Source organism: Branchiostoma belcheri, unplaced genomic scaffold, assembly GCF_001625305.1.
Source record: "Branchiostoma belcheri isolate BF01 breed outbred unplaced genomic scaffold, Haploidv18h27 scaffold132, whole genome shotgun sequence".
Lineage (NCBI taxonomy): Eukaryota > Metazoa > Chordata > Leptocardii > Amphioxiformes > Branchiostomatidae > Branchiostoma > Branchiostoma belcheri.
The window spans coordinates 204135-229359 of NW_017802736.1; the positions used below are offsets into that span (position 1 = coordinate 204135).

The 25225-nt window shown below is 41.0% G+C and overlaps 2 protein-coding genes across 2 annotated transcripts in view; one reads left to right on the top strand and one right to left on the bottom strand.

Annotated features, from left to right (window-relative positions):
* LOC109464106 overlaps window positions 1-25225 on the bottom strand; it is a 57363-nt gene that overhangs the window by 5554 nt on the left and 26584 nt on the right. Inside the window, exons 2-13 of the mRNA XM_019761040.1 lie at window positions 12459-12539; window positions 11088-11342; window positions 10756-10860; window positions 10389-10637; window positions 10108-10167; window positions 9791-9874; window positions 9379-9606; window positions 8956-9114; window positions 8009-8602; window positions 7559-7792; window positions 7315-7362; window positions 6932-7162 (exon numbers count right to left, since the gene is read on the bottom strand). Coding sequence (XP_019616599.1) covers window positions 6932-7162; window positions 7315-7362; window positions 7559-7792; window positions 8009-8602; window positions 8956-9114; window positions 9379-9606; window positions 9791-9874; window positions 10108-10167; window positions 10389-10637; window positions 10756-10860; window positions 11088-11342; window positions 12459-12489 — 2278 coding nt within the window. The 5' untranslated portion in view covers window positions 12490-12539. The remainder of the gene's footprint in view (window positions 1-6931; window positions 7163-7314; window positions 7363-7558; window positions 7793-8008; window positions 8603-8955; window positions 9115-9378; window positions 9607-9790; window positions 9875-10107; window positions 10168-10388; window positions 10638-10755; window positions 10861-11087; window positions 11343-12458; window positions 12540-25225) is intronic.
* Window positions 13091-13853, top strand: LOC109464107. The gene is made up of 2 exons (XM_019761041.1): window positions 13091-13138; window positions 13437-13853. The coding sequence occupies exons 1-2, from the start codon at window positions 13091-13093 to the stop codon at window positions 13851-13853; spliced, it is 465 nt and encodes a 154-aa protein (XP_019616600.1).

Here is a 25225-nt window from a genome sequence, read left to right on the forward strand (position 1 = left end):
GTTATGGCAGAAGACTGGAGTTTTGCAAGTCTTGCCTCAGCCCAAATGTGGACATGATCTTGCCAAAACATATAATTTAGCTACTGTAAAGAGGATTTGTAGGATGTTGGGATTCATCGGTCTTTAAATTGAAGAAATTTGCCTTCCCTTTAAGCAGACCCTGCCGGACTACATCCATGTCAGGTTGTGATTATCTTTGTTTGTTGTGTGCAGGGTTATGATTTTACTGCATTGCTTGTTAAAACAGATAACCATGCCAGATGATTTCCGAAGATGGCAAGTCATGAGGGACACTGAGTTTGGTACAAGATTCAACCGACTGTTCAGAGGACCAGGCTGAAGCGGTTGTGCAGCAGGACTATGGAAAGACCCCCTTGAGGTACAGTCACCTTCAATTGTAGCCTGGCTTTTGTGAGACATGAGTGTTATATGTGGTACAAAACAAAATTTTCATGTCATTTATTAATAGCCTGCAATGCTTGTAGTTCACACTGTCACTATCTCCTCTTCTGATTTGTGAAAGAGGACATTTTAGTTATATATATATATATTCTTGTATCTGTTATATTCTATTTAGGCAAAAATGAATGTGGCATGCCTGAGCCATAGGTCAGTCACCAGCGAAGTCGCCAACTCGGGTTCTACAGTCTCAACAGACATACAGGTGAGTCTTTTGATACCCTGGTAACAATGCTTTTGTAATACAATCAAACTTGTACTGGTAACTATCTTTGTATCAGGGTAACTTAGCCTATGTTGCCACTTTTTGTCAGTCTCTCTTAGACCTGATATGTATCTCCTAGACTTCTCACGTTCTCTTGTGTCCACTTGTGTCCAATTGAGTGGCCATTGTTAAGGGATAAAGAGCATCTTGATAACTCTCAATCCTGTATGCTTCAAAATGATGTAAGATCATATAAGACTGTTAAATATAATAAAATACAATGCTATATAAGCTTGTTTATTGTCCCTCTTTAGGAAGTGGCCTTGCAAGACCTAAAGAAAGCAAATCCAAATGGAAGAGTCTGGGTTAAAGTTGATGGAACGGACATTAAACCAGCATTACAAGAATCCAAGTTAAGGGAATGGAATGGGGATATTGATCTCAGGGATGGCAAACTGGCCAGCCTCAGGCAGGAGTACACTGAACGCATCGACCTTGCAAACAACATCGAATCACATCAAGACAGACAAACACTGGAAGATGACATCACAACGTTAGTAAACCAGCTTCAGTCTGACTGCCAGTTCCTACAACAGTCACTTACATCGGCAGTCAACCTTTACAGCAAGAAGATCAAGGTGCCCACCACCCCCGAGGAGAAGCTCAAGGAACTAAACTGGGACATAGTGGAAACAAGCAATCTTCTCGACCAGGCTCAACAATTCTCCACTTCATATAACAACCTAATGACCAGAACACAAGAGGAACAAGCCCAGAATGCTGTCATACATCACCAACTTGTTCAAAAAGAAGAGACAGCCAGCGGCCACCCATGTTCTAGTCGTCCTGTTGTCAGACGAGCAAAGAAAGACAAAGCCATATGCCCTCCCAGTACAGTACATTCCGTACCATAGTCTCAGGGACCAGTACGTACGGGACCTGACACGAGCCCTAAAGGAAAAAATGACCAACCTTGGTCTGTTGGCAGTTGGTGAGTTATTTGTCATCCTTCAGCCAGCCTTCTACCATTGGCCATATTGTTTGTTGAATATTTTTATGGCAGGCTTTAGTCAGAAGCCTTAGAAAGATGAATGAAAAATTAAAATCATTTACAGTTTTCTTATGCTTAGCATTAACCATGCAACCTTTTCACTGAAAAAAAAAATTAATAAGTTCACTAAGTAATCATTCCTCTTGTCCTACAGGAACTGTCACTGATGGCGAGTTTAGTAGCTTGCGCACACAGGGGGACACTCGCCCACTCCATCTTTGGCAATACATCCACGACGCCAAGGAGAGTGTCTCCAGGATGAGCAAAGCAGCACTGAAGAAGATGCTTGTTCAGATTGATGGTACGTTGCACACTATGGAATTCAGTGTATTGTTGCTCTTATTCTGAAAAGCTTGCATAACATTGTAAACTCTTATAGAATTTTTACCCTTAAACTGTCACTAGTATGACTTAGACCCTGACCTCCCAAGGACCACCAAACCTTGTACAATAATAAGAATAATAAGAATAATTAGAAAACAAATACTATTTATACAGCTATATGATATCTGTGGATTCCAGAGGAAGCTTGAGTGTGGTTACATGGTGCGATAAATGTATCATAACATGGCCTAGGCTATAGCTTTGTTCCATATAATAACTAAACCACTTCTTGGAAATGTTGGTGACAGGTTGTTTTCTTTTATAACACAGAAGACAACCTAGGCCAGCCTGTAGTGGAGACTACTGGCTCAATTCCACTGGATGTTGTAGCCAAGCTACACAGGCTGCGAGAAGAGGATGGACTCACATTTGAGGACAGCCTTCACCACATCCGGAAGGATCTGGTTCCAGAAGGTCATATGTACAACACGTGGCGACCTCACATCCCTGAGACAGAGCTGGAGATGATGCGGTCAATCGTAGCAACATACAAATTCCGGGCACGGCTGACAGAACTGAAAGAGGGAGAATCGAACTTCACAAAATTCATGTATGTGCCATAGATAGACACCATAACACACAAGGAACACCATGAACGCGAAGACCACATATTGAAAAGAATCGCAAAACACACGAGAGATGGGGGCCATGATGGTATCAACGTGAGGCGCTTTGATGAAGCCATGAGAAGTAACACCACAGACCTGACACTTGCGGCCCTTGTAGGACTCAGAAAGCAGTCTGTGAAATATGCTGAAAAACTCCTTTCACATAGCGTAGCCGAGTTCTTCCGATCAAAGAACTACGAAGCAGAGGCCAAGTATGTAAAGGTCATTGCCGATTGGCATGAAGCTTCAGATGGGCGTGGGCTCAGCCAAGCACAGAAGAGAAATGCAAATGAAGCAATGAGGAAGTACATCCTCGATGAATGGATGCCCTGGCACAAGGAGGACCCAGACCTGTCCAAGATTGACATAAACAGGTAATCATTTTGACGACATACCAGTATCATATTATGGAGTAGGACATTGCTTGCTAATATGGCAGTTATGTGACTAATTATTTCAAAAATGCACTGCATCACATTCTTTTTAATTTACCATTGAAAAGTAGCATCCCCAGGATGTGGTTTGTGTCATGACTATGGCTACGTACCGGTATGTTGTACCGGTTCAATACCGTAAAAAATGATTAGGTACAGGTAAAAAATACCGGATCATGAAGTACCTGTATATACCCGAATAAGTTTACACCAAGTATATGCTTATTTTGTGACGAAAGATTATTAAATCCTACCACTGAAATGAAAAATTAGCACTGGAAAAGACGTTAAGACCGTCCTGAAACGTGAAATCAATGCCATCTTCGATTTGTGATCCTCAGTCTCACAAGACATCGATGATACTGACAAATTGTCAACACTTTATCAATGTTTCTGTCATTATTGAAAAAGTGCAGCAGAACATGTCAATTTCTCACCTACTCAGGTACAGGTCTGGTCCTGTACCTAAACCTCTGTACCGTTACCTGTACCTGTACCTAGTCATGACTAGTTTATTTTTATTCCAGGCGTGTTGAGGGGATCTGTGGATTCAGCCGAGAAACCATCATAGGCGTCACCACCAACATTGACTCCCAGGAAATCAGACGGCTACAAAACACCACCATCGGCTTTCCAGAGCACCCCAGAGCCTCCACCACGGATGATGTTGAGTGCTTTTTCAGCATGTTGAACAACAAAACCAGGGGAGAGTTAGTAACACTCAAGGAGTTCAAGTTCTGGTGGAGAAAGCTAGTCATGTTAGTACATACAGTTTACAGGTGATTGACATTCATTACTCCACTCTACAAACCACAGATACCACATAGCTGTACATGTGGTACATGTATTTATTTTCTAATTATTCATGTTGTAAAAGGTTTGTTTACCAGTGCCAGTTTAAGGGTACACATTGATTGCCAAATAATAGAATTTAACAGTATCTAAATGTAAACTTTCACTTAACTACAGTAAATTCACCATAATTTATATGCTTAACGACTGCTGTTTTCCCTAGTGTCATCGACAAAGGAATTTTAAAGTAACAGCAGTTTACAGTTTAGATTTACAGCTGGCATTACCAAGGTTTTCATCGACTAGGATTCTTTACATCGAATTTAGACAACATTCAAGTGTTTCAGAATGATCTGGAAGTGTTTATTGTTTATACGTTAATAAAACGTTCATAACATAATAAATCTGGAATATGATGCAACTTCAAAAAATACGTAGTAAAGCTGATTCTGTGCAACATATAATGGTTAATGATAAAGTGCAGCCACAGAAGCACAGTAAAGAAACAATGTATATGTATGTATGTATGATACTGATATTATTTTGACACAAGTTCAGTTCTGCATCATTGGCTGTTTACAAAGTACAGTAAAAGTATAAACTATTAAGACCAGTTGGTGACACAATGTATATATGTATGTATGGTACTGATACTGTATTATTTTGACAAGTTCAGTTCTGCATCATTGGCTGTTTACAAAGTACAGTAAAAGTATGAACTATTAAGACTAGTTTTCGATACAATTTCCATAGTGCAATGCATCAATGGCTGCTTACATACAGGACAGGACTTGCTTCTTTAGTAGCTACACTTAATTTGCACTGTACACAAACTGTAGACTGTACATAATATTTACAAGTACTCATTTATCTGTAGCTATTGATTGATTCTCATTGATGGTTTTATCTATTTGTATCATGTGAATGTAGCAGAGTTTCCCCATAGTCCTTGTTATATGTAAGCAAAACAAGCATGAAGAAAAAGACTTTAAATGAGACAAGAAGTGGTAAGTTACGGTATCGATAATAAAACAGTATGGCACGTGCTTACAAATGGGAAAGGTCGCTGTTGTATTGATTGTTTTTGTCATCCCCAGGCCACTTTCCTTTCTTCACAACCACAATTGACATGCCAAATCCATTTTTCACAGGATGAAACTCAAACTTTGGTGCCGACACAAACTTAACTGATACGATTGTAGAGTCCCTGATTGCCTTTGTGACCTTTGGGATTTTCTCCACTGGAACATAACCAGCAATCATCCAAAAACCATTGACTTCCACATCTATCTTGATGGCATTTTTGTCCACAGGGTTGTCAACTTCAAATGCCAACCTGACAGGAACAGTTCTCTTGTGAGTCAACATCTCCTCTCTCACAAGTTCAAGGGCATCTTGGTACCTCTGCTCCAGGGTGCAGCCTCTTAACTTTATAACGTGGGCATCCAACTCTTCATCACTGTCACTGTCCACTACGGGTGCTTGTTGGGGTGGTGATGAAGGTGTTGGGGGGATGATGAGACAGCAGTGAGGGCACTCTCCATCATCCAACTCTGGCATGAGCAAGGTGGAAGAATTACTGGCGTTGGACGATCGGCTAGTGGGGACACTTGAGGGGATGTTCGTGATTTCTTCCCACTCCCAGATGCAGGTTGCACGGCCCTCCCCTTCATCAGGGTCATCATAAAACCACTGCATTGGAAGATGGATACTGTCAGTGTCAACATTAATCAAGTACTGCACAATTGTGTCTGATGTACAACTGTCTACCCTTCATGTGTAGGATTGGGCTGTTACAAAAAAATACATGTAGAAGGGGTGGCAGAGGTCAAAAATCAACTTTGGATCCTACTCTAGTTCCTAGCCAGATTTTTCCCTAGTTCCAATCCAAATTTGCTCAAACCCTCCCTAGTTCCAATCCAAATTTGCTCAAACCTCCCTAGTCCCAATCAAAAATTGCTCAAACACTCCCTAGTTCCAATCAAAAATTGCTCAAGCACTCCCTAGTTCTATTCCAAATTTTCAAACACTCCCTAGTTCCTATCCAGACGTTACAAACTCGACCCCCCCCCTCCACAGTTTTTGAACAGCCCGGTGTATAAAAATAACCAGCATAACTATACATTTTACATCTTCTGCATCATGTTAAATTGCAGTCTTATATCGCTCTGTATAGCGTGAACTAAGAGACAATCCTCTTACAAATCTGACAAGACGTTTGCCGAAAAGTCTAGAAAATCTGTTTAGCTTGGTAGCTGCTGACACGAGGACGCCATCCACGTACGTAAAGACACTTTGTTTTGCTATCATTATGCTTGCGTTAATCTCATTAAAATTCCGTTTTTCAAGTCAAGTTGGCTAAACTTTTTAGAGATCCAAAACATCGCCTTGTTAACGACAGAATCTTGAGCCAAATAGTCTGCTTTAGCTTCAATAACTGTACGTACAACAGACTACTATCACGACGGTTTGCTCCTACTTACGTGCCCCCCTCCCACACACTCGGCGGCTCGCACTAAATAATTATGTGTCTCGGTTGCAAATGTAAAGAACGAGTACTGTATGTACAAAAGTTATACTCACAAACATTCCCAATGCTGTAGAATTTAGTAAAATGTTTGCAGAAACCCACCTTGACCACACAACTGCTGGTCACACGGATCAGCTTCGGTGCAGTAAATGTTTGGTGACCACTCTGCCAGCGTCCCCTGTTCGCTATCAAACACAATCTCCGCTCCCGTGCTGTCGTCACAAAAGAAACGTGGCAAGGACGGACCTTGACTGAAACAATGTTGAAATCCTCCCATATGTACCTCAAGTTTTCCGGTGCAACGCAGTGCAAGTAGACTAGATTGCACGAGGAAAAGTCAGGAGCTACAGCATCTCGGTCTACCTCCAATGCCGCCCAAGTTTGAACTGAGCCGGTCACGTGGTTGAAAAAAACGATAATATGGTTGTCGCGCAATGCATTTCGGGTAACGATTCTCGACTGCTGTTCCTGCAACCTGGTGTATCCCAGCATCCCTCAGGGCCTGCACCAGCTGGTCCAGAGTAACGTCACCAGCGTTCCTTTCCATCCAATCACAGATCAGCTGGCGCGGACGGAGGGCGGGGGGCTGGCTAGCTGTCAGGTTCCGGATGAAGTCAGTGGTGAAGCCGAGAGATAAAGCCAGCCGCTCCCACATGGAACCCAGTTGGTCAGCAACAGCGGCTAGCTGTCTGTCCAGTTCTGTGGAATGTTTAAGACAGGTATCTTCTATGAAGAGCTTATGATATATCTAGCCCAATCTACATCACAATTTTTTCTATCAGATACTTATTATACTGATTTACAGAGGAAAGATGAATTAGACAATGTTAAAACATAATAAAACATTGCACCTGTTTCTTCTCTCTTGGGAAATGGACCCGCCAGTTCACCCTTTATCTCTGGAGGGAGAAAAAGAAAGCGGAAAAGTTATTATTATTATCATTATTATAAAAATTATGATCTATACACAGTACGTCAGACATTAACGTACAAACATACATGTTACCCTATGCTGTTGCCAAAACCCCTGCATAGGTTAGGCCATTATCAGATCTGCCTTCAAAACTCTGATGAGCTGATGATACAGTGTTTTACCTGATTTCACATTTCCCATCATGCAGCACGACGGCATCTGTTCAGCTGGCTCCTGCTTCACCTGGATGACGTCATCACCACCTGACACCTGTAGCCCACCTGGCCCATCACCATGGTAACCAGGAGGCGTGTCATCACCATGGTTACCGCTGCCTGGTGCAGGAGGACCCTGTCCTGTATGTTCCCCAGATGGACCAGGATGTGGGGGGCCTCGGTCTGCTGTGCCACTTGGGTCTGGGGAGGAGTAAGGCAAAAATGTGTTTCTGGCAAATCATATGAAGCAAATGTGAAAAAAAATTGCAGGGTCAACCTCAATAGATGTCCCAAACAATTAAACAATCATTGCACAATGTGAAATGGTACATGTATTTCCTTTCAGATTTGACAGTAACTCCTATATTTTTCTTTAATTTTTTACCAAAGTGATAGTCCAGAAATGTGATAATTTACCCTGGTCTGAGAAGTCCCCCTCCTCTGTAGCAGAGTGCAGGACTCGGACATGTACGTACAAGTCTGCTCCTCCCTCTGCTGCCCTCATGTCGTCTGTGATCAGTTCTCGGGTCAGGGTGTCGGACAGGCTCCCGTCACTGTAGCCGCGCCAAAACGTGTCGAAACAGCCGACATCAGCGAAGTCAAGATAGCAAAGTACACATCCACGTTCTGCTTTTCTGAGCGCAGATTGAAACCGACCAAAGCATTCTGCCATTTTGTGAAATAATTCTCTATCTCCTGGATCAAGTACTTCGTCTGTGAAAATAATCTGAGCCATTTCTGCAATTTTGTCGGAAACCCTGACTTTTATCCTCAACTTGACCCAAGACTGTAATTTTAAAATAGGCTTCTTGTCTATGACATCCTCATCTGGCACTGCTGATGCAACATTTTCAAATGATTTCACACATTTCGCAAACTCATCATAATTCTCAACAGTTTTCTTATCAAACATCCTTTCAGCAGTCTTAACAACAAAGTGATAAATAGTGCCTTTATCATCATCTGAACCATTTGGAACAGACATGTCTGGATCATTACTGTCAGCTTCTCCTGTAAAATAAACAAGATAGTTTTATAGTGTTATAAGAGGTGGAAGAAAAACATAACGGGCATCATTTCAGTATCTATAGCTTTGTTTTTCCTTTTTTTAGTTGGTATGCAATATTGTTTTATTGTAATATGGTTTATGTTAATGTCATTTGCATGTTGAATCATACATAATGGTGAAAGATATTGAATATGGTATGACTGTGTCGTGTGTATGTGAATGCTTCAACAATAACTTGTTAAGGACATAACAATACAATCTTTATGTACATATTTCATGTCGGTATACGAAAAGTTTATCCAACCCCTTTTTGGCACATTTGTAATGTGCATATCTTAATAAATAATTGATTTACCTTTAATAGACCCAGGCATCTTCCCTGCCTCAGGGTCAGGCTTTATCCTTTTTTTCTGTCTTGCGGCTCTATTCTGAAGCTGCCTTCTCCTTTTCCTGCTCTTTCCATTCTGTTGTTTTCCTTCCAGTTTGACATTTGATGGCTGCATGAAATGAGGTCCTGCAGCATCGGAGACATATCATCATTGTTACTCAGAGAAACAAGTGATGTAAATATGCCAAATACACCCATTCATATCATCATAGGAAAGGACAACTTCCACCACTATTTCTTGTCTTACCCAACAATCTATATACCTGATCTATATAGAGTAAAAACGCATCTGAAAACACATAGATACAGATGAGCTAGTGTAATGAGATGACGAATGAAACGATGAATATCTATATCGTTTAGTAATTGTTTGTTTTAAAAGTATCACACCTTTGACAGAATCTGATTCTTCTCCACTTGTTGAACTTGAACTAGTTGAACTTGAACTAGTTGAACTTGAACTAGTTGAACTTGACGATTCATGTTGTTGACTTGACCGTGAGCTTGTGGAGCTTGTCTCATAACCATCTTCCGTCCTCCCATTGAAATGTTGTGTTCCGTTACTGCTTGTTCCCGCTCTCTGGTCCACTGTGTCCCGTCCGTTGGTACCATTTGATTCTGTGGGTATAAATTTAGACAATCTTCAGGGTAATTCTTTTTGTCCATCCTTGTTGTTACCTCTTGAAAGAAATACAGCGTCACAGTCAAAGCTAATGCATTATCTTACTAATGTCTAGCACCTGAAAGGTTTATCAAAGTTAGGAGATGTAAAACAAATGTAGAGCTTAGTACATGTACTTACCAGCACATGCAACATGATAAGACTGTTCTGATTCCTGTTTTATTTGAAGTGAATCCTGGGTCTTCCTCTTTTTACGACTGGGCTCTGGAACAAAAAACAACAACAACAACAACAAATAAGCATCTATTGTTCATGAAAAATACAACAAGTGACGGTTATATCAAACTGTGCCCCTGGTTTGATGTTAAGAATTATTCACAGTTGCCTGATTTATCAATGATCTGCAGCACTGAGCCATAATATATATAGTGCCATGTTGTATAAAAGTCCTGTGAAAGTGAGGTTGAGCAGGGACCAACAGGATATATGCCTCTTACCTGTCCACTGTTTGTGGTTAGGAATGTGTGTTTTGACTTCGTGACCATTGTCAAGTTCATCTGTTGGGAAAAAAAAGAAAGATGCATGGATTTTTATTTTTTGACTGACGAAGACATGAAATAGAATTAATGCTGGGCTTTTCCATTGGTAGCAGCGTACAAAGCTACACGGATGATACTCAGAGGCTCTTTCCATATAAATTTACACGCTTGAGTTCTACAGCAATTTTGTTATCGTAAACATCAACAGCCCAATACTGCCAACAAAAGTACCAGCCCACCTGCAGTATGTATGAACCCTCCCTTCCTGAGAGCTCCTGCCAGCTTCACCCTACAGGTCTTCCTGCCACGCCTGTGCCTCCACAGCTCCAGGGCCTGTAACGCCTGACGCTCGATGCTGCTGGGATGTTGTACCTGGATGTTCACCACGTCTTCTGCTGTCAGACCCAGTTGTTCTACTGCAAACTTTCCCCATGAGGACCCAACCGCTTTGGCTACAGGTATGAAATAGTTGTGGCTGGGGGCAGGTCCTGGAAAAGCGGGTATTTGTAACAATCATGTTAAACACGATGCATTTCAAGAGTTATAGTTAACGATCAATACCTTCATTGGAAAGAAACAGACAAAATTTTAGAATGCCAAACTTACCATTATGAGGATCATTCCCCATTGAAGATGACTTTTCCGATGAATCGTCTTCTTTGGGCTGTTTTGGTTTTCTTTTTCTCTTCCTTTTCCGTCTTGTTTTCTTGCCTAAGAGATGGGACAAAACCAATTTATTTAATACCAGGTAGTATAAGTATTGTCTGTTTGAACTGTCAAGGTTTCTGACAATAACTTTAAGAAAATGACTTACATTGCTGTGTTTGCTTTCTTTGTTAATAGCTGAAGGTGTGGGTGTAAGAGCTGCATATATAAATATATATTAATTTGTTTTTGACCATATAACTTTTTTTTATAATCAGAAACAGGAAACCCACCATCTAAACTCTCTGCTGTCAGCCTTTCATCAATGTTGATGAGTGTCTGGTTCAAAACCTGTAGACTAGCCTTCCTTCCCTCCCTGTTTCTCCACCTGTGCAGCACTTCTCTGCACCTGTGGTCAGGACTGGGTTCTGTGGTTCCGATGCCTTTGATCTCATTCCGATCAAATCCTAGCTTCCGGGCCAGGTCGTCCCATTTGTGGCTGACGCCTTTGACAACTTTGTCAAAATATTCCTCCTCATCAACTGGCCCTGCGACATGGATAGAAAAAAATGTAATCACAAAATAGACAAGGTTGTTCATAAATTCAAATATTATTTTTATTCATGGTCATCAAAAATAGCATGAATAAAAAAATACGACTAACCAAGTAATATCCCTGATCAGTCAGAAACTTATGTGCCTTACCAGCTTGGTTCCCAGGCTAGCTCCTTTCCAATCTGGTTCCCAGGCTAGCTCCTTTCCAGTCTGGTTACCAGGCTAGCTCCTTAACAGTCTGGTTACCAGACTAGAGCCTTATATGTCTGGTTCCCAGGCTAGAGCTTTATATGTCTGGTTCCCAGGCTAGAGCCTTACTAGTCTGGTACCCAGGCTACCTCCTTAACAGTCTGGTTACCAGACTAGAGCCTTATATGTCTGGTTCCCAGGCTAGAGATTTATATGTCTGGTTCCCAGGCTAGAGCCTTACTAGTCTGGTTCCCAGGCTAGAGCCTTACCAGTCTGGTTCCCAGGCTAGAGCCTTACCAGTCTGGTTCCCAGGCTAGAGCCTTACCAGTCTGGTTCCCAGGCTAGAGCCTTACCAGTCTGGTTCCCAGGCCAGAGCCTTACCAGTCTGGTTCCCAGGCTAGACCCTTACCAGTCTGGTTCCCAGGCTAGATTCTTACAGGTCTGGTTCCCAGGCCAGAGCCTTACCAGTCTGGTTCCCAGGCTAGATTCTTACCAGTCTGGTTCCCAGGCTAGAGCCTTACCAGTCTGGTTCCCAGGCCAGAGCCTTGCCAGTCTGGTTCCCAGGCTAGAGCCTTACCAGTCTGGTTCCCAGGCCAGAGCCTTACCAGTCTGGTTCCCAGGCTAGATTCTTACCAGTCTGGTTCCCAGGCCAGAGCCTTACCAGTCTGGTTCCCAGGCTAGACCCTTTCCAGTCTGGTTCCCAGGCTAGATTCTTACCAGTCTGGTTCCCAGGCTAGAGCCTTACCAGTCTGGTTCCCAGGCTAGACCCTTACCAGTCTGGTTCCCAGGCTAGAGCCTTACCATTCTGGTTCCCAGGCTAGAGCCTTGCCAGTCTGGTTCCCAGGCTACAGCCTTAACTGTCTGGTTCCCAGGCTACAGCCTTACCAGTATAGAGCCTTACCACTAGGCTAGAGCCTTACCTGTTTGTCTGTCCTGTAGTCTCCCAGCCATGATGACTTAGTGCTCACACCGGGTCAGGTGGAAACTCTGGCCATGGGAACCTGAAACAGCAGCATGGCTTTAGAATTCTGTAACAATGGTAATGGTTTAACATAATAAAAACATTTCATTATCTCTATATTTAAGTTTTTTCCGCATGGTGGCGCTTTTACAGCTGCCCCACTTTTTGTCAGCTCCTGCACTTGCCAGGCCAAACAAGTGTTTTTAGTGCAGTAAATGCCATCGAGGGTGAATCTTCGAGGAAACAAGTGAAGTAATATCTGGACTTGCTTCTGACCCAAGTTTTGAACCGTTTTGGCCAAAATTGAGGAAGATTTCGATCACGAAACTGGTGTGACGCAGTACGTGGGGAGGGAAACTACCGTGAGACAAAGGGATTCCTCAACCACCTGTGGATTCCGACTCCTACAAACCACTTCCCGGGACACCAGAGGACAGAACTACAGTCAAGGCAAGTTTAAAGCACCCTCTACGTGGTTTTGTTTAACATTTTCTCGGCATAGAGGCATTTTCTACGTACAACGACTACTCAAACCGGTGTGGGTAAATTAACTCGGCGTGCCTAACATTGTTTACAAGTGCCACCATCAACATGCCACCTAAGAGAAACAACAACACTAACATAGATGAAGAAGTGCCAGTTAGTGTTGCTTTTTATGAAGGAGATTTTAGAACAGCAAAAGGTCTACTACAAAGACCTTCTGGACCAGCAAGAAAAAACTTTACGTTCATTTGTACAAATAATCACAGATTCAGCAAATCAAAGGATGGATAACCTCGTCAGAGAGATGCAAGACTTAAAAAACAGCTTGAATTTCTCACAAGGAGAGATCAGTGACACGAAAGAAACAAGTGACAAGAATGCAGACAAATTAAAACAGCTGGAACAGAATATCATGACGTACAACACTGAAGTGACCGAGATGGCAACAAGCTAGGATTACATTGAGAACCAGTCCAGAAGGAACAATCTGATCTTACGACGGGATAAAGACGACAGAAAAGAGACATGGGAACAGTCCGAAACTAAGGTGAAAGAGGTACTGAGAAACAAGCTTCGCTTAAACACGGATAACATCGAGATCGAGCGAGCTCATCGCAACGGCAAGCCTGGGGACCGACCACGCCCTATTGTGGTCAAGCTGCTTCGATACAAGGACAAACAGAACATTCTAAGGCAAGCGAAGATGCTCAAAGGAACACAGATCTTCATAAACGAGGATTTTTCGGACAAAATCAGACAGAAGAGAAAAGATCTGCAACCGGCACTACGGGCGGCCAGGGAACGAGGACAGGTGGCCTATATACGGTTTGACAAACTGGTCATCTCCGACCGCAGGACTGATGATAACTAGAACTGCACGGTATTTACCATATAGAACTCATGCCTGTTATAATTTTGTGTATGTGTATTGTGTTATGTGTAATGAATCATCCATATGTCATCAAGAAATAATCTAACATCCAAGTTAACGCTTATTTCGTTAAATGTTAGAGGTTTGAATAACAGATTGAAACGTCGAAACATATTTAGATGGATACACAACCAGAAAATTGATATTGTCTTCTTACAGGAGACATTTTCGGCAAAAGAAAATGAAAAACAATGGACTACTGAATGGGGCGGGAAAATTAATTTTAGTCATGGCACAACTCACGGGAAAGGGGTAATGATGCTATTTAATCCAAAGGTGGACACAGATTTCGAACAAATACTTCTTGACCCAAACGGTAGATATATCATGGCAAATGGTAAAGTAAACGATAACGATGTAAGTCTGATTAACCTTTACTCGCCAAACAAGAGAACAGAACAAGTGAAATTCTTTAAAGAAATAAACCAATTAGCTCAGGAAAACGCCAGTGGGACAGTTCTCATTGGAGGTGACTGTAATATTTCCCTTACAGAATTAGATAAAACGGGGGGAAGACCCATTGATGACAAGGATTCTGCAATCAAGGAACTAAATTGTTTACTGAATTCCTTGAATTTAGCTGATGTGTGGAGAGAAAAAAATCCAGGTTGTCGACAGTATACTTGGCAAAATGACGGTATAAAATGCAGGTTAGATTACTGGTTTGTACCTTATCATTCTGTACACCTAAGTGAATGCAGCATTAATGTAGCGCCTGTCCCTGATCATAGAGCTGTGATTATGACAATTGAATCCCCTAAACCCCAAAAAAGAGGGCCAGGTTTTTGGCGCTTCAATAACTCATTGTTAGCAGATCAAACTTTTAATACACAAATGATAAATTTACTTTCAAATATTAAGGATAAACTAGAAGATACTCAAAAGCCAGGTCTACAGTGGGAAATAATTAAGATGGAAATAAGATCACTCAGCATTCAATACTCTAAAAATAAAGCGCGTGCTTACAAAAACGAAGAGAAAGAATTAGAAGAACAACTTAACTGTTTGATAAGGGAAACTGATGAAACGGACGATACTGGAAAACAAAAGCTAATCTGTGAAATAAAAGAAAAATTACAAAGTATACAATATCATAAAACTAAAGGTGCTATTATTAGAAGTAGAAGCAGATGGTATGAGCAGGGAGAAAGAAGTACAAAATACTTTTTCAATCTAGAAAAAAGAAACTACCAAGAAAAGATTATTACTTCTCTAACTTTGGAAGACGGCTCAACAACAACAAACCCTCAAACAATTTTATTAAAAGAAGCTGAATATTATGAAAAATTATACACTTCCACAAACTGTGATCTTAACATAAATGAAGCAGCGTATTTCTTACATAACGATGGGGTAAAAAAGTTAGATGATGAACACAAGACCAGCTGCGAGGGTGAAATCAAAGAGTTTGAACTAAAAAAGGCACTACAGGCTCTATCCAAAAATAAAAACAAGGCGCCAGGATGTGACGGAATTACCATAGAATTCTATGTTAAGTATTGGGAATTATTAAAGACCTACCTAGTTAATGCAATTAACGAAGCGTACAATATAAACTCACTACCTATTTCACTTAGGCGTGGAGTAATAAGATTAATCCCCAAGAAAGGTTTAGACACAAGTAACTTAGACAACTGGCGGCCGATAAGTTTGCTTAACGTAGACTATAAAATCGTAAGTAAAGCGCTAACGCTGAGAATTGAACGTTTTCTTCCTTTCTTAATACATGAGGACCAAACTGGGTTTGTGAAACAGCGATATATAGGAACAAACATAAGACGTGTCTATGATATAATAGAGGATTATGACAAAAAGAACAAACCTGGATTACTTATGTTCTTGGACTTTAAAAAGGCGTATGATAGTATTGAACACTCATTTATACTGAAGGCACTGGAAGCTGTAAATTTTGGAAATGACATAATCAGATGGGTCAAATTACTATATACAGATATAAAAAGTTGTGTGCTTAACAATGGCTTTATATCTCCTTGGTTTAATATTCATAGAGGTGTAAGACAGGGAGATCCACTGTCATCCAGTCTGTTTATAATTAGTGTTGAAATGTTAGCCTCAGCTATTAGAGCCGACGTAAACATTAACGGTCTACAATTGTATGACAGGACACATAAATTATCCATGTATGCGGACGATATGACATCGTTACTCTTAGATATAGCTTCTGCACTGCACCTATTAGATACTCTAAATCGGTTTAAAAAATGCAGTGGTCTCGATTTGAACTACGGAAAAACAGAAGCTCTCTGGATAGGCTCAAATAAAGAAAGACAAGATAAACCACTACCCATTCGCTGGCCTGATGGTCCTATTAAAGCACTTGGTACACATTTTGGTCATGACAGACAAAGGTGTTATAAGGAAGACCTTGATAAAAATTATGCAAAAATGGTGCAAGGATGTAATATATGGAAACAGCGAAATCTGACATTGATTGGCCGGATTTTGATTGTGAAAACCATTGGTATCTCCAAGTTGATATATATCTGTTCAGTTATGCATGTCCCTACCCATTTTGTAAAACAAGTAAATGGATATATATTCAGGTACATCTGGCGAGAAAAAACTCCAAAAGTAAAAATGAAGACACTGATTGGCAACAAATGTCAAGGTGGGCTTAAAATGATTGATTTTAATATAATGAATAAAGCTCTAAAAGCTATATGGATCAAAAGATTTATAACTGACCCGTCAAAAGAAAAAGAATACTTGTTTGCAAGATGGGGAGGCTTCTTGTTGTTCCGATGTAATTACTCCACTTCACTGTTAAATCTTAATGACATGCCACCATTCTACAAAGATATTGTAACTGCCTGGGAAGAAATTATCCACTATGAACCAAAAACACACAGACAGATATGCTCACAAGTCCTGTGGAATAATAGGTATATTTTAGTCGAGAATGTACCAGTGTTTTACAAAAGCTGGATAGATGCCGGCATCATTTGTGTGAATGATTTGTTGTATGGGGATGGATCATTTCTAACAATCAATGACTTACATAATCTATATGGTATAACCATGGATTCAAAGCAAATAATGAAATACAATTCTATAAGAGTAGCCATACCTAAAAAGTGGAAAGATATAATTAAAAACAATGGAGGAAAATGCACCCCTAACAACATTATTGAATATACCGAAAAGATACATCCCTTAACAACAACATGCAAACAATTATATGATATTCTTATTCAGAAACAAGTTGTGCCTCCAAGTAGAGAATCAGAAAATTATACAAAAAAATTGGTAAAAGACAACACCGACGAGAGCCTATACTGCTGCTTTTGTTGCTACAAGGGAAACCAAATTACAATGTTTTCAGTATAAGATTATCCATCACTACCTGGCTACAAATAGTTGGCTAAGAAAAACAAATCTGGTACAAACGGATCGATGTAACAATTGCACAGATAAGCACACTATTGAACATTTATTCTTGTATTGTAAAGAAGCAGAAAAATTTTGGAAAGAATTCTGTTACTGGTGGAAACGATGTACAAAACAAGACCTAATTGTAGACGAGAAGATGATTATTTACGGTATAATTGACAATCCTCGCCATGTTAGTGCACTTGCACACTGTCTCCTTATCGCTAAATATTGTATTTACACATGCTTCATAACAAACTGTAAACCAAAACTCTCAATTTTCAAGCACAGACTAAATCAAATTATAGAAATGGACGATAATGAACAATGGGAACATTTTATGTGATATCATTATATACATAGACAATCCCCAGATAACGTTACCTTAAAAAACTGTCCTTAATGTATCATCACACACGATTGTACATGTATGTCAACTATGTATATCTTTTTAATGTAACATTGTGAATATTAATAAAGTTTGTAAAAAAAAAAAAAAAATCTCTATATTTACGAATCACACACACACTCACACACACACACACACACACACACACACACACACACACAAACAAGCACAGTTACACATGAACAGTCGCACACTAGCTCCCACAGTTGCCCCCCTCCCCCAACTAATTTCAAATTTAGACCTTGTACCGGCAGTTTTACTTGACTAAATAAGACTTCATACAATTAACATCAACATTATGTCAGAAATCCTAGATACATCTACAATTAACAATACTTGGTAATATCGACTTGGCTCACAGAAGGGGCCAAACTTGCTAATTCTAAGCACCGCCATACTTAACCGACATGACATCACCGGAAAGTACCTGCAAAGGGGGAATCCCCTTTCTGAGTGAGATTGGAATTGGCCATAGGGCAGAGATACGCACTTCTCATTATAATAATGAGAGATGGAAGGGCGGGGGTCATCCGGGTCATGTGCCGGGTCATGTCATGTGTGGTTGTGTTTGAGGAGGAAACGAGAAGCGGTCAGGTAGAATTGATTCCGCGGCAATACGGTAAGTTGTAGTATCACTATTTTTACGTCCCTGTCGTCAGTTCGGATTGTCTGCGTCCCTAGATTCCATGCCTAAAAAAAGCTTAACGTTACCGTTTAAAGCGAATGGCTCCACCCCCCTCCCTCTTTGTCTAACATCAGAGCACTGCGAGCACTGCAGATACAGACTTCACACGAGCCCAACACAAACTGAAAGGAGTCAATAGAACTTCGAAGATACGATGTTTATTATCAACTTTACTTTCATACAATTTCAAAAGCTTGACTAACGTAAATATATAAATTATGTATAAATAACGTTATATAAAAATCTTCTCACAAAAGTTGAAACTTCATGTCAAAAAATAGGTTTATATTTGAATGCTTCCAAGACAAAGTTCATGCATCTAAACCCTACTACTGACAGTTTACTTTTTGCCACTGATGGCACTGAAATCGAATGTGTTGCGGATTTCAAATACTTAGTTAGGGGGGTACTCTGATAGTGTTCATGACATGGATGTGCGGATCGCACAGGCATGGAGTGCTCTTCACTCATTACATAAGATTTGGAAAGCGCCCATCAGAAAACAAACTAAGATCAAAGTGTTTAAGGCATGTATTGAAACAATTCTTTTGTATGGGTCAGAATCATGGGTCATGAATATGTCACATTCTAGAAAACTAAACGGAACATACACGAAGATGTTGTGAGTGGTTTTCAATACACCATGGTGGAAACACACTACTAATGAACAGTTATACGGTTCGCTACCAAATGTAACTTCAGTAGTCAAATGTCGACGACTAAGCTTGGCCGGTCATGTAGTACGTAGTGAAGAACCAGCCAGTAGGCTTCTACTCTGGAACCCTGATACCAGGGTGTAAGAGAAGAGTTGGACGCCCAAACATAACAGTTAAGAAACTTATTGAAACTGAAACTGGCTGGGAGGGACATGAACTTTTCTCAGTGATGTATGACAGACAGTTGTGGCGAACTAACTTTGTATGCTCCACCTCTACGGAGGATGAATGATGATGATGATGATGAACGTTATATAAAATATATTGTGTGGTATGGACTTTTTCATGTTAACGTTAAATATATAGAACATGCACAGTAAACATAACATAAATACAATCACATACATCTGACCAAGGTGGACGAGATCTAGCGAAAATTATGAATTCCCTTCTTGTATTTGCAAATAACAAAGCGGCTGAAAGAAACTCCAATGGTAAGTCATTACAATACAGCTAAGAGTAAGAGCATATACACATAATACAGAACACTACATACATAACGTCTTAGAATTTGTGTTTTATGGTGAATATCGCATTTTTCAATTCATGGTTCTGTCAGTGTGTTGCATACATATGACCAGGGACATTATACAGATTATGTCCTTGATATGACTGAAAAATAATTAGTCCTAAGTGTTGTTGTAGTTGTCTCTATTCTTCCGCTCATTACAGTCAGATGCTAGTCTCATGTGCATTTCCTCTTCCTTCTAGTGTGCGTTTGTTCTCTCTGTGCTGATCTCTTGTTGCTTTTTTCCATTGGCTAGGCATTACAGTGGTGTCTCTTCTTTCTTCTTCTAATTGTTCTTTTTCTTGGTTTCAACTTGCATATTTACATATTTACACGTCTTCCTGCCACAGTCTCTGTGTTCTTCCTCTGTCATAGCTGTACTCTTGGTTTTACATATTTACATATTTACATGTTCACAGTTCTATTCAAATCTCTTTGTTGCCATTAAATACTCAATAAGGGCTCTCTGTAGTTTGATGTTGCCCTCATGGCTGATGTCTTCCAGTGCACCTGTGTATAGTTCTAGTCTTCCTGCAGCTGTCACGTGTTGTATTCCTTCCTCTTCTAAACACAGGTAGGTATCTCTTTCCAACACATTCCTCTGCTCTTCATATTTCTAAGTAGTTCCACAGGCACAGGTATGTCAAGCATTGCCTCAGCAGCTAGTGATTCCAAAGAAATGTTTGTCACAAGTACAATTGGTGATATCAGTATCCATTTATACACTCTGTGCGTTATCCACTATTTTCTGGAATATCAACTTCCTATAATGTCTGGTGTCTAAGACTGAAGTGAGGGAATCGCCTCTTACAATTTGTTCTCCATAAAAGCAAACAAGGACACCACAGCTGCTGCTATCCACCTGATTTGTCTTCTTTGGAACCTCCAACTTTAGGTGTTCCAAGCCAAACTTCTCCAGCAGCATGCGGGACACAAGGGAATGCCCTTGTATTGTATGTTCTGTTGGCGTATTTGCCATTGGGTCTAAGTAGAGCATAGTGCTTCTCTTAATGTCTACAGCAATCAACACCCAGTGTGCACCTGAAGGATTCCATGGGATCAGGATAAAGTCTTTCTTTGTTATGTCAACATTTTTCCACAGTGCTTTCACAGATGATCCATTGCCAAGAGCTGACATTGTCGTATTGGGGGAGTACATGATTCCTTCCTTTTGTTTTTCCAGCTGATAGAAGAAAGAATTTATAACTTCATCATATAACCATCCTGTCACAAACTGCTGGTCATAGGATGTTAGTGGCACCAACTCTTCGACAGGAAGGTCATGCTCTATAGACTTCAAGTGGGCCATGGTTATGTTATGTGGTCCATTCTTATATAAAGTTTGTCCAAGGTCATCTACAGATGATAAAGGTGGGGTAAATGTCGCATTATGATTTTGTCTCCGATATTTTCGTGACAATCGTGTGTACACTCTCCCAGATGTCTGCTTGGTACTTGATATGTGCCCATGACTGGAATGCCAGCTTGTTGTTTTGCCTGACTCTTCTCTGTTGCTTGGACAGGACATTACATGTATATCTGATGTCTTTGTTATTTCTTCTGAATCTGTGACATTCATGACATCTTCATCATCGTCATTACCTTCAACATCAAGTAGTGTCTCCAAAATCTTCTTCTTCTTTTCAGTTGAAGGGCCAATGAAACCTTTTTTTGCCACCTTGCATTTCTTTGCTTTTTTCATAGGCTGAAGCTTCAATTTTTCATTTGGAAATATATTCACTTTTGGTTCCATTGAATGTAGCCGAGAAACTCCACACGCAACAGCTTTACATTGTAAGACCAGTTTCTTCATTGTACCCATGGCATAACTCAGAATATGTCGACTGACCTCCTCGTTGTCTAGAATGTTGTTCAGCTCAGTCACATACCCCCTAAAAGTTTCACGCATTCTCTTCCTTGAAGCTTCAAAGTTTGAATCTGGAAGTTTGGAACTAGTTGTATAAAGATGAGGCATATGATTGTCTTCTGCAACTTCAGTCACAACTGGAACATTACGACGCTGATGTATTCGCACTTGGTACGAATGTACCTTGTGTATATGCTTGCACAGTGTAGACTTGTCATTACAGTTACAGTGGTAAAGATGAGAACACAAGCCAATGCAGGACAGCTGTTGGCACTTATCAAAGCAGAGGTCTTCATAACAATGTTGCATCTGGGGAGTGACCATGTACGAGACATGTTTAACTGATTGAGATTTTACACTCCACGTACCCTTCTCCTGCTCTTCTATGTCATCATCAGGAATATCAATTCCTCGCTTGTGACGGGGTACACTGTCACAATTGTTTATTGATCGTTTGACGTCACCTGTTCTCCTCCAAAAGTCATCTGCCTCGATTTGTAGAAGTATCTTTATGAGATCATCAATACGACGGTTTGGTTGTCTATTCATATAGAATGTTTTTAAACGATTATGAAAGCTTTCAGCAAACATGTTGGTGTCTGATTCAGAATGGGGAAAATTGCGATGACACATTGCCCATGTCTCAGGTCTGTTCATGTAATAGGAAAAGAAGTGTTCCACGAACTTCTGGCACTTGGGAATGTAAGCATCTTTAAAACGTTTGGACAGTTCTTCAAATTTCCTGCTACTCCTCTCTTCCATCAGCAGACGTAGACAGTCATAAACATCTTTCTGTAGATCAGGATCTGATATGTCTTGCTGAAGTCGTCGCTGCCAAGCTCGGTGAATGTGCCATGTACACAACAGGTGTTTTATGTTCTGTCCAAATGCTGCTTTAATGGCATTTGGCCCACTGTAGTTGTCATCTGACATGATCACCTGTATTCTAAGGGAAGGGCATCTGTTTTTCATCTCTTTGAAAAAGTAGTAAAGTGTCCTCTCATCCATGTGGCTTGTGATAAGATGACCTACTGGGTAGCCTTTCTTAAACTCATCACGGACAAGAATGGTCAGGAGTTTATACTTGTACTGGTTTGTCCCATGTGTGTCATCAATAAACACTATCTCCTTGTCCTTCATCACTTCTAGTTGTTCCCTAGTTTGGAGCCCTACAACAAAAAGTTCGTCTGCATGAGGTAGATTTTCAATTTCTTTATCTCCAACTACAACCTGATGTTTTAAAGGCTTATATATCAAAACAGGGTTGTATTTCTCTTTGCATAGCTGTGAAATTAAGAAGTATGTTGCACTGCTGTCGTCTTCATGGGGTTTGGTGTTTAAATTAAGTTTCCGTTGCATCTCGCGCATGTTCTTTTTGCTTATGAATTGATGAGCTTGAAACTGTCCAATATCTGTGTCGCTGTCCCTGTTGTCACGGTCTCCTAGGCCGTCACGAAGCTCATGACTGATTTGTGTAATTGGCACACCCAATGCTAGTTGAGCTTCTACTTTCTCTTTGACTGACCTGGCAGTAGGGTGATGCTTGGTATCTGCGAAACATGGATCATGACTGTGTGTTCGTATGTAAGACACTTCAATCGACCCTGACTCCCGGTTTAGTTTTAATAACATTCTGGCAGGACAGGTGAGTCCAGTCTTTACCTGGCCTTTTTTGTTTTTTCTTGTAGTCTTCCTAGCAGGCTGGTCATGTGCACGGTGGGGCCGATCTGATCCATCATACTGGCAAATGTAATACCTATAACTAACTGCTGATTTGTCGGTAACATCTCCAGACTGCTTGCTGAAATAGACAGAATTTGTTGTCTCTTCCTTCTCTTTCCAGTCAAGGAATTCATCCTCTGAAGTAAACCGATGAGTACTACTCTCAGTTTCAAGGAAGTGATCATCCTCGAGATGCTGCAGCATCTTGGTTACGTGGTAGAAGACTTTGTCACAGGTTGGAAACATGCACTTTGTTTTCTTTACTTTGTCAGATTCATCAGGTTGTTGTTTGTGTACTCTCAGCATGTGCCTGTTTCTGTCATATTTACGCGTAAACTTCCTATTGCACAAGGTACAGCTGAATGGTGAATCCCGTTCAATGTATGTCGTGTTCTCTATACTAGCAACATTTTCCTCTGCATCAGTAGACTGCGTTTTGTGTACTTTCTGCTGTGGTTTGCTGGGGGACGTTTCATTATGGAACTGTCCAGTCTGTTGTGTCATATTTATCTCTGGGCTGTCTACCTTGTTGGCCTGCTGTACTACTCTTCCTGCTGGTGGCCTTTCCTTGTGTGATTTCTGATCATTGAGCTTTCCACTCTGCTGTGTCTTGTTCGCCATTGGGCTGTCCAACTTGTCCTGCTTGGGTATTGTTGGAGATGGAAGAGACGGCCATTCATCTTCACTAAGCTGACTGTTGCCCAAACCATCCTGCACATGGGACCAAGCTGGCATGCTAGTGAGCTGTGTCTTGTTTGCCATTGGGCTGTCAAACTTGTCCTGCTTGGGTATTGTTGGAGATGGAAGAGACGGCCATTCATCTTCACTAAGCTGACTGTTGCCCAAACCATCCTGCACATGGGACCAAGCTGGCATGCTGGTGAAATCTTCTGGTGCAAGACTTTTGTTGGCATCCAAGTTGATATCAGCTTCTGTTGGTCTTTGGGATGTGTTGTGTACAGCGACAAAGTGGTTGGGGATGAAATCAACAAGGCTCTGTGGCATGGAACTGCGGGTAAACATAATGGTAATCACTGGCTCCTCGTGACTGCTTAAGCCACGTCCACGAATAGTCCTTGTATATCTGTGTGTCAATTGGGACGGGCTCAAGAATTTGATTGGAAGGTGGAGTGCAGCACTGATGGCATAGAAGTGCTCCATGAGTGCCCACCCGTGAGGTTTAAGTACATCTTCAAGCAGCTCGCTATAGTTAGCGTTGTAAAGGTTTTTCCCTACTAAGGGCTGTCTGTAGAACTCGGGGTGTTCTATCATCTCGAGGGCAGCAAGTAGTCGGATGAACTTGTGGTGTTCCTGGGTACCAAACAGCGCTAGAGACGTAGCCCGATAACTACAGCTACCATCCCCATCAACTTGTAACGGACAGTGATCGTTAAGGTACAGGGGGTCCATTTTCTTGAGGATAGCGGAAGAGACAGCATCTACACGACTCTTTGGGGGTTTTGTGCTGGAGATTCTTCGGGCTGGCAGCTTAATCTTGTAAGTCTGCAGCAGCAGTCTCTCTGTAGCCGCACTTTGCTTGAGCTCTTCTTCTGTCTTTCCAGCACCCCGAGCCAGAGACAGTCTGTAATGACAGCAATAAAAGAATTATATTGTTGTCACACACTGAAATGGTAATCACCATGACAAAATGTTACTTTGAATGCACCAAAACTTGGACTGCTACTGAAAATTACACATACATTAGCCTTTATAAATCGAACAACTATTTCCCAAAACTCTTATCTTAGAGCCCAATATATGGGCAATGAAAAATAATACACAAAAAAATCAGGAGCACCTCACTTCTTCCAAAATGGACTGTTTGATGCAGTGCATGTCAGTTTCAAGTGTTTTCATACCCCTATATATGCACATGTAGTCCACTACTATACTCATTCTAAGTCACAATTGCAGAATAGTATTATAATCAAGGGTGATGTCGGGATCAGAGGGCGAGGGTCAAATGTGACGTCAAGGTGTGTGCGGGTTGGAAACTAGGGGGTGGGGGTGTTACG

Coding starts and splice junctions, on each gene's coding strand:
- LOC109464107 (XM_019761041.1), top strand. CDS start 13,091: ATGCCACCTAAGAGAAACAACAACACTAACATAGATGAAGAAGTGCCA. Junction 13,139..13,436: donor ACATAGATGAAGAAGTGCCA/GTTAGTGTTGCT, acceptor GCAACAAGCTAG/GATTACATTGAGAACCAGTC.